Genomic DNA, 9,732 nt, shown 5'->3' on the forward strand with positions numbered 1-9,732 from the left:
CGCTCAATAAATAGGATTGAATGAATGAATGAACTCTCCTTCCAGAGGCCCGGACTCCTGGAACCCACCTCCTTCCCTGCTGCTCCGCTCCTCAGTTCCCTCCCCGAGGGAAGGCAACCCCCCTCCTTCCATGCCCCCCCTCAAAGCGTGATCAAATCCGGAAATTCCAGCCACGTGCACACCCTCTGAGCCAGGGATTCTGAGCAGCAGGAAGGTTTAGGAGAAACTGAAACTCATCTCTCTGGTGGGGGTGGGGTGGATGGTCACAGGGAGTTTAAAAGGCTCCACTTTCCCTTGGCCCCAGTTCAAGCAGAATCTTGCCCCTGCGCTCCCTCTCCCAGCCCTTCCCTGCTTGGATCATGCATCTCTTGGAAGCAGATTCCCCAAGGAGTAGCCCAAGCCACGAGGAAAAATGCCAGCAGGATGGGCAGCTGCTGCTGACAGTGGTGAGTCCGGGGGCCGGCCGGGGGCGGGGGGCACAAGCTCCTTGCGGGCAGGGCACGTGGCTACCGACTCGGTCCTATTGGACTTAGTTCAGTCTTCTGCTCACACTGAGTGCTCAGCGCACGATTAAATCACTTATATAGTATAAATTACTTCTGTACATTCATGTCTGAATCTCCCTCTCGACTGTCAGCTCCTTGGGCTCAGGGAATGTGTCTTTGAGCTCTGTTCTCTTGGACTCTTCCAAGCATTTAGTAGAACGCTCTGCACCCACTGAGCGCTCAATAAATATATCAATTACTTACAGATTGCAAATTACTCATTTACATAAATGTCTGGATCTCCCTCTCAACTGTCAGCTCCTTGTGGGCGGGGAACACGTCTACTGACCCTGTCCTGTTGGACTCTCCCAAGCACTTAGTATACTAAACACTCCATAAATATATAAATTACTTGTATATTGCAAATTGCCGATTTATATTAATGTCCGGATCTCACTCTAGATTCCCTGTGGGCGGGGAACGTATTTCTAGACTGAAAGCCCGGTGTGGGCAGGGATCGTCTCCCTTTGTTGCTGAATTGTACTTTCCAAACCCATAGTACAGTGCTCTGCACACAGTGAGCGCTCAATAAATACCACTGATTGATTGACTGGGATCTCCCGAGCCTCGGCAGTGGGGGCGGGAGGCCTTTGCCTCACAACTAGCCAGAGTCCCTAAAATGTCCTCAGGGCAAGAATCAATGTCACCCTGAGAGTCTCTTCCTAGATTTTAGTGGGGGGCTTGGGGCACCCTTCCCTCTAGCCCCCCCATCCTCTCCCCTACGTCCCCCATCCCCCTCCCAGGACCCGGTGCTCTCATTCCTCTCCAACACCAGTCCGCCCCCTGCGCCTCCAAACAGTCAATCAATGATATTTACTGAGCACTTCCTGTGTGCAGAACACTGGACTAGGCGCCTGGGAGAGTCCGATCCAACGGAATGGGTAGACGGGTTCCCTGCCCACGACTTACAGCCTAGAGGGGGAGGCAGGTGTTGATAGAAGTAAAAGAATTAGAGATACGGGCTTAAGTGTGGACGGGCTGAATATCAGGTGCATCTTCTGTCCCCTCTCAGCCCTCTTCTCCTGAGACTCAGCTCCACCCAGAACCCAAGTGTCCGGCCCCCCCCTCCACGCCCTGGCTGGCCCCATTCGGCGTCTTTGCCCCTCTCCTCAGAACAGGAGCCCGGTTGTCCAGCCGAGGGGATAGAGAGGAAAGTGAGATGATTTAACGGCGAGCGTTCAGCGTGGACTGGCCGCCCTTCTGTCCTGGGCTCTCTAAATGGACAAGGGCACAGCGGCTGCCCTGTGGGAACCCGCCGCTGGCCGATAGGCTTTTACGGGTTTGACGGAGGGTTGGGGTGCGGGTCTCCCCTCGTTCGCCGGCACTTCCTGGAGGACTCCCAACGGAGGGAAGGGTGACGTGGAGGTTGTCGGGGGGTGGGTGGGCCCGGCTCCGGCCTGAAGGCCGGAACCCTCAGCCCTGGCTCTTCCCTGGCCAGGATCCCGGGAAGATGGAAAGGCAGCTGAGGCGTCGACAGAAGAACTGTGCGGCAGCCCAGCGCAGCCGGCAGAAGTACACCGAGAAGGCGGACGAATTACATCAGGTCAGCTTCCCTTCCTCTCCGGGACAAGTGCTCCTCGTTCCCTTCCCCCCCACTCCCGTTTTCTCCTACTAATCACGACTCTTAAACGCTCATCGGCTCAGGCCCGATTCCCATCCCACACGGGCAGATCGAGCGGGAGGGAGAGCGGGTGTTTCATCCCCATTTTACAGATGAGAAAATCGAGGCCCAGAAAAGATAAGTTAGGTACGGTTTATTTGCTTTTTTAATGGTATCTGTTAAGCGCTTACTATGCGCCAGGCACTGTACTGAGAGCTGGGGTGGATGCAAGCTGATTAGGTTGGACACCATCCCTCTCTCGCATGGGGTTCACGGTCTTCATCCCCATTTTACAGAGGGGGTAACTGAGGCCCAGAGAAGTGAAGGGACTTGCCCAAGGTCACACAGCAGACAGGCGGCGGAGCCGGGATCAGAACCCGGGTCCGTCCGACTCGCCGGCCCGGGGTCTAGCCGCTAAGGCGACGCTGCCTCCCTCCTCTCCGTTGACCCTGCTGTCCACGCCCTGCCCTTTCCTTCGTCTTCCTCCCTTCCCCTCTGGCCTCACCTCCACCCCACCCCAGAGACTACAATTATGCCCCTCGATGGACAGAAAAGTTCCCTTCCACTGTGGGCGGGGGGAAGGGAGAGGGCTCGGACATGCGCTTTTGGAGAGGGTGGCCGGGGACGGGGGGAGCGGGTCGTCCTGGAGAGCTGAGGGGTGGGAGGCGGGATTTCTGTGTTCTGGATTCCTTCCCGGTTTTCCTTCGTTCCCCTCCCTCCCACACCCTCTCATTCCCAGGTCCATAGGTTGGGTGAGGAGGAATCTGAAACCGAATGGCAACTGCACCTGAGAGGAAGGCTTGCAGCTGGTGGGGGCCTCTTAGAGCCAAATAAACCCTGCCCCGCCTGTCGTGGCCAGGGAAGGCGTCTGTTATACTGCTAGACTCTACTCTCCCGAGCGCTTAGTACGGACATCTGCCCACAGTAAGCGCTCAGTAAATACCACCGACGGACTGACTGATCCCGGTCTGTCCGAGTCAGGCACGGCTTAGGCCCGAGGAGAGCGACAGGCCGGTGCGATCGACGACAAGGAGGGTCATTAATCCGAACAGAGGCAGCCGGGGATGCTACCCGGGGACTCTTCACAGTGGCGGGAGAAGCAACAGTATTGATTAAATGCCTGCACTGTGCAGAACGCTGTAATCGACGCTCAGTGTATTTATCGAGCTCTTACTGTGTGCAGAGCACTGGACTAAATGTTTGGGAGAGTCCGTTACCACAATAGAACAGAGTGGGCCTCCATTTTCTCATCTGTAAAAGGGGGATGAAACACCCGCTCTCCCTGGGAGAAATCCACTGGGGGAAATTAGTCACGGTCCCTGACCCTCGAGGGGCTCCTGTGTGACCTTGGGCAAGTCGCTTCGCTTCTCTGGGCCTCAGTTACCTCGTCTGTAAAATGGGGGTGAAGACCGGGAGCCCGGCGTGGGACAGGGACTGGTTCCAACGTGACGAACTTGTATCTACCCCAACGGTTAGTACAGTGTCTGGCGTAGAGAAAGCGCTTAACAAATACCATTTAAAAAAAAAAAGTGGGGGACCCGGAGCTGGCTGTCGACACGGAAGGAGAAAATAAAACCATCAGAACAGAGAATGAGGAGAAAAGATGAGGACAGGGAGAAGGCAATCCATCGATCGGTGGCATTTACCGAGCATTCCCTGTGGGCAGAACACTGTACTAATCGCTTGGGAGGGTCCGATGCAGCGGAATTGGTAGATTCATGCCTACAGGGAGGTTAGAGTCTAGAGGAGGAAACAGACATTAAAAGAGATGATTGTGGTAACCGCTCCCAACCGCTCAGTCCAGTGCGCTGCACACCGTAAGCACTCGATAAATACCGTTGTCTGATTAGGGATAGGGCAGATACAAAGTCGAATCTGTGGTTTGAAGGGGTAGGGTTTCAATCAATCAATCATTCACTCAATTGCTGGTTTTTATCGAGTGCTCACTGTGTGCAGAGCGCTGGACTAAGCCCTTCTAACAGTCTTCGCCGCCTCTCCGGCCTCCCTGACTCGCTCAAGTCGTGGCCGTTGGCCAAACAGCACCCGTTGCCCCCAACTTCGCCTCCCAGCCACCCCCCTCCCCATTTCTGTTCATTTATGCCTCCTCCCCCTCCCCTTCTTCCCCCAACCAGCAGCATGAGCGGCTGGAGAAGGACAACAAGGCTCTTCGGAGGGAGATCGAGGCCCTGCAGGCGGAGGTGAAATCCTGGCTCTGGTTCCTAGACGAGCACAATCATATCTGCCCCCTGGAAGGGGAGAAACGTCCGGCTCCCCCGGGGACCCAACCTCCGCCCACCCCCGGCCTCCACGGACCACCCGGGACCCGGCCGCTGCAGCCTTCTTCACGCCCGTCTCCCTCTCCCGCCTCCTCCGCTCCGGCCCAGGCTCCGCCGGCGGCTCGGGCTCCTGGTCCGGCCCCCGACCCTTCCGAGCTCTTCGCCCCCTGCACCATTTCCACCCCTCCGGCCCCTCTCTCTCTCGTTCCGCGCCCCTCCAGGCCCGCCCCGTCCACCGTCCCATCGCCTCCCCTGCCTTCCCCGGCTCTCACCCCTCACCTGTTGGCCTCTGGGGCGCCGCCAACCCCGGCCTGTCCTTCGGGAAATGCCGGAGACTTTGGGGAGAGGGGCATGTGGGCCTGCCCCCTCAGCCGCCCTCCCACCCTGGGGCTGGCGGACCTGCGCGTCACCGAGCTGGGGGGCTCTCCCGCTTCTCCCCAGACCGAATGGAGAGGTCTGGGCCTAGGATTCGGGCCTCATCCGCGTGCCCCCTGCCCGCTCCTCTCTTTCCCTGACATGTGACCCCGACGGTACCCTCTCCCGCCCGGATGCTGTCGCATCTCTCACCTGAGGCCTGATTCCCATCCTCCCTGCGGTCACATGACTGGGCAGCCCAGGGCCTTTCATTTTCGGGATAGCTGCCCCTCGCCGGCGGCCGGCTCGTTTCCCCAGCAGGCCTCTCTCGGGCCCAGTTGGAGCCGAAGACGAGAAGGCTCTTGAAAAGCAGTGGAAGAGTCACCGCCTCGCTCAGCTGGGAGACCAGGACGCCTTGCCCGCTCGGAAGGGAAACGCCCCCAGTGCCCCGTCCCAAGGGAGAGCACCGGGGGGCACCGACACCCCAAAGTCAGACCGCGCCGTACGGCTTCAAACCCAAAGGAGGAGTTCGCTTGGTGCTTGGTAGACTCAAATGAGAAAGCCAGAGCTTATTGTAATATGGAATTTAGGGGATTTGAGGGTCTGAAACCATCGGCCTCTCCCCCGGGGCTGGGCCGACTCCCCTCCCCCCATCTCAGGTTCCCCCTCTTTTTTTTTTAAATGGTATTTGTTAAGCGCTTACTATGCGTCGAACACTGTTCTTAGTGCCGCGGCAGGTCCAAGTTAAGTAGGTCGGACGCAATCCCTGTCCCTCATGGGGCTCTCGGTCTACGTCGGCGGGAGTACTGGAGGCACAGTTAAATGACTTGCCCAAGTTCACCCAGCAAGCAATTGCCAGAGGTGGGATTTGATTCCCAGGCCCGTACCCTCTCCTCTAGGCCGTGCTGCCCCTCTTTGACTCTCCCGGGAAAGGGGACGGACATTGCCGCAATCTTCACTCTCCCCACGGCCACCGCAACGTCTCCTCCCTCTGCCGGACAGCGGCGGGGGGTGACCGGGGGAGGCGTGGACCGGGGTGAAGTCCTCCCCTCCTCCCATCTGCCTCCGGATCCGCACGTCTCCTTCCTGCCCCAATAGAACCGCAGCGGGAGGTGGATCCTGGAAACTTCATGTCGAAGAGGGGCCGCTCACAGCAAGGTTGTGTCGCATCAGTGGCCTGGGGCTACCCCGGCCACAAGATGAGATGATGCGGCCGGAGGACTTGGTGGGGGCCTGAAATTCTCGAGGGGAGGAGCCGACGGGAAGAGGAGGAAGCCTGGGGGAAGGAGATGAAGGGAGGGAAGGGAAAAACTCTCTTTCTACAGACTGAGAACCGGAGGCAAATGGAGGCCAAACCCTTCCTGACTGTTCATCTTGGTTCCCTTTCCCTCCTCCAGGCCTCTTGTTTCCCCGCCCCGCCTCAGAGACGACTCGTCTCTTGGGCTGAGGGGAGAAGCAGCCTTCTGGGAGGAAGAGCGTTGGCTCTATTCCTCTCCCCCTCCTAAAAACAGTCGGATGCCAGCCCCTGCCTCCGTCCAGAAGCAATGTGGCCTTGTGACTAGAGTACCGGCCTGGGAGTCGGAAGGACCTGGGTTCTAATCCTCGCTCCGCCACGTGTCTGCCGTGTGATCGCGGGGCTAGTCGCCTCACTTCTCTGGGTCTCAGGTCCCTCATTTGTAAAATGGAAATTAAGACTGGGAGCCCTTGTGGAACAGGTACTCTGTTCAGCCTGATTAGCTTGTGTCTACCCCGGTGCTGAGTACAGTGCCTGGCACATAGTAAGCACTTAACAGATACCATTAAAGAAAAAGTGGCAAATGAGGAACAGAGAGTAAGTTCTCCACCCCTACTGGCTCCTAAACTGCCACTAAAAGCTACAAGAATTCTGATTTTTACTCCCATTTCCTTCTGGGCAACAGCATCCCATTGTCCAACACCTCTTTTTTTTTTTAATGGTATTTGTTAAGTGCTCACTATGTGCCAAGCCCCGTATTAAATACCTCTCCTTCCTCACCGGCAACCAGACCGAAAAGGGTCATGCTGTTTCCCTGTAGACTTGGCATGGAAGTAAGATGAGGGGAATTTTCCACCCACCCTCATCTCCGACCCTAATCGGTCCCGGACGGAGCCTTCTCAGTGGCCAAGCCTCGGGGACCAGCCGCATCCATGGGCCTCTCGGCTCATCCAGGTGGGTATTAGAAGATGTTCTGCACTGGACTATTCTTCTCCACCTTTTCCAGAAAGTCAAGCAAAATGAATAACCCCAAACCTTTCCCCTCACTGTCCTCAACTCCGTAAGAGAGATGATATTTTACTACATTAATTTATCAACCACGCCAAGGCTGTACACCAACTTTCAGGGTCTGTAGACTATGACAAATAAATCTAATTTTTTCCACATGCTCGCCTTTGGTTATCTTTTTAGCGTTCGGAGTTAGGAAATGAAGAGAGGCTGGAACTTGGAGTCAGTATTCTCGGGCTTTGTTTTACTTCAGTGCACTGGGCATTTAGATCTCCTTCCCTTAAGCACTCTGATATTCACTCCTCCCCAAGCTCCACGGCCCTTATGTAATTATGCCCATATCTGTAATTTATTTATTCATATTAATGCCTGCCTCCCTCTCTAGATGACTGTAAGCCCTCGTGGTCAGGGAATAGGTCTATCATTGTATTGTGTTCTCCCAAGTGCTTAGTACAGTGCTCTGCGCATAGTAAACGCTCAATAATATGATTAACGAATGAATGAATGGTTTGCAGGTTCCCAGGGATAGCGACTCATCTCCCGGAAGTGGCTAGGCCTGAAAATCTAGTAGCAGTACTGGAAATAAGTAGAAGTTCTAGTATTGGTTAAGCGTTTACCGCGGGCAGAACAATCAATCTATCGATCAGTGGCCTTTTTTCAGCACTTCCAGGGTTCAGAGCACTGTGCTAACCACTTGGGAGAGTACAATATTACCTTCCCTGCCCACAACAAGCTTTCAGATCCACTCTCTAGGTTCTCCCTTGAGCTCTGATCGGGGACCTAAATTCCAAGAGGTCTTTTTTCATACTGACAAATGTGCAACCAAATTCTAATAGCACCTCCCTCTATGAAACCAAAGAAATGCAATGTGCTGAGAATATATATAAAGAATAGAAAACATTGTCAAGGCACTCGATTAGCTCTCCCCCTCCTACCTTACCTTTCTGATCTCCTACTATCAACTCACTCGTCACACTCTGCTCCTCTAACACCAACCTACTCTCTGTACTTTGATCTCGTCTGTCCTGCCTTGTCCATCTCCTCCTTTGGGCCTGGAACTTCCTCCCCCTTCATTTCTGCCAGACCACCACTTTCCCCACATTTAAACCCCTCCTGAAATCACCTCTTCTCTAAGCAAGCCCTCATTTCCTCTACCCACTCTTCCCTCACTGTCGACTTTGCGCGGTGGGCACTTTGATACTCACTCCATCCCCACAACATTTAGGGGAGATAAGAGTCTAAAGGTATTTCAGTCTAGAGGGGGAGACGGACTTTGATATAAACAAATTACGTCTATGTGCATAGGTGCTGTGGGGCTGAAGGAGAGGTGAAGAAAGGGAGGAATTCCAAGTGCCAAGGAGATGCAGAAGGGAGTGGGCGAGCCCTCCAATAAGCAGTGGGAAATAGTACATACACTCTGATATATATTGTTATATTGTACCTTCCAAAGCACTTAGAATAGTGCTCTGCGCAGAGTAAGCGCTCGATAAATACAACCGACTGATTGCTACACGGGTGGATATCACAGAGAAGCAGTGTGACCTAGTGGAAAGGACTCAGGTCCGGGAGTCAGAGGACTTGGGTTCTAATCCCGGCTCCGCTGCGGATCTGCTGCGTGATCTCGGGCAAGTCGCTTAACTTTTCTGGGCCTCTCTTACTTCAGCTGTAAAATGGGGATTAAATCCTACTCCCTCCTACATAGACTCTGAGTCCCATGTGGAACAGGGACTGGGTCCAGCCTGTGTAGCTTGTATCTTCCTTAGAACGGCACTGACACAAGTAAGCTTTAAACAAGTACCATTATTAATATTATATTTAATTAATAATCATAATAGCTTAATGGTTTTTATTAAGCACTTACTGTGTGCCAGGCACTGTTCTGAGCACTAGGGTAGATACAAGCAAATCAGGTTGGACCAAGTCTACATTTTACGTTGGGTTCACAGTCTTAATCCCCATTTTACAGATGAGGGAACTGAGGCACAGAGAAGTTAAATGACCTCTTCGAGGTCACACAGCAGACATGTGACGGAGCCAGGACTAGAATCCAAGACCTTCTGACTCCCAGGCCTATGTCCTATCCACTATGCCATGCTCCCTTCGAGGGGTGCACAATCTATGAATACAGGAGAGATGGGTGAATCTATCCACCCCGGAGCTTAGAATAGAGTTTGGCACACAGTAAGCACTAAACAAGTACCATAGTTATTTCAGTGGAAAGAGCCTGGGCTTGGGATTCAGAGGTCATGGGTTCGAATCCCAGCTCTGCCACTTGTCAGCTGTGTGACTGTGGGCAAGTCACTTCACTTCTCTGTGCCTCAGTTCCCTCATCTGTAAAATGGGGATGAAGACTGTGAGCCTCATGTGGGACAACCTGATTACCCTGTATCTCCCCCAGCGCTTAGAACAGTGCTCTGCACATAGTAAGCGCTTAACAAATACCAACGTTATCATAGGTGAGATAGGGAGACTGGAGACAGACAGGTGTGGAATAATGATTCATTCATTCATTCATTCATTCATTCAATCGTATCTGTTGAGCACTTACTGTGTGCAGAGCACTGTACTAAGCACTTGGAATGTACAATTTGGCAACAGATTAAGACAATCCCTGCCCAATAACGGGCTCACAGTCTAGAAGGGGAAGACAGACAGCAAAACAAAAAAAGTAGACAGGCATCATTAGCATACAAATACATAGAATTATAGATCTAT

General features: G+C 53.9%; 1 protein-coding gene across 2 annotated transcripts; it reads left to right on the plus strand.

Annotated features, from left to right (window-relative positions):
* Nucleotides 1–205: 205 nt before the first annotated feature.
* BATF2 (basic leucine zipper ATF-like transcription factor 2) lies at nucleotides 206–6,381 on the plus strand. Of its 2 annotated transcripts, none has more exons than XM_029059175.2 (3): nucleotides 206–446; nucleotides 1,984–2,088; nucleotides 4,281–6,381. In XM_029059175.2, the coding sequence occupies exons 1-3, from the start codon at nucleotides 360–362 to the stop codon at nucleotides 4,941–4,943; spliced, it is 855 nt and encodes a 284-aa protein (XP_028915008.1). In that variant the 5' UTR covers nucleotides 206–359; the 3' UTR covers nucleotides 4,944–6,381. The 2 variants fall into 2 exon arrangements, with proteins under 2 accessions (XP_028915008.1, XP_007658829.2); XM_007660639.3 differs by having other exon boundaries at nucleotides 209–446; nucleotides 4,278–6,381.
* The last annotated feature ends 3,351 nt before the right edge of the window (nucleotides 6,382–9,732 follow it).

This window comes from Ornithorhynchus anatinus, chromosome 3 (genome assembly GCF_004115215.2).
Source record: "Ornithorhynchus anatinus isolate Pmale09 chromosome 3, mOrnAna1.pri.v4, whole genome shotgun sequence".
Classification (NCBI taxonomy): Eukaryota; Metazoa; Chordata; class Mammalia; order Monotremata; family Ornithorhynchidae; genus Ornithorhynchus; species Ornithorhynchus anatinus.

Coding starts and splice junctions, on each gene's coding strand:
- BATF2 (XM_007660639.3), top strand. CDS start 360: ATGCATCTCTTGGAAGCAGATTCCCCAAGGAGTAGCCCAAGCCACGAG. Junction 447..1,983: donor GGCAGCTGCTGCTGACAGTG/GTGAGTCCGGGG, acceptor TTCCCTGGCCAG/GATCCCGGGAAGATGGAAAG. Junction 2,089..4,277: donor AGGCGGACGAATTACATCAG/GTCAGCTTCCCT, acceptor TCCCCCAACCAG/CAGCATGAGCGGCTGGAGAA.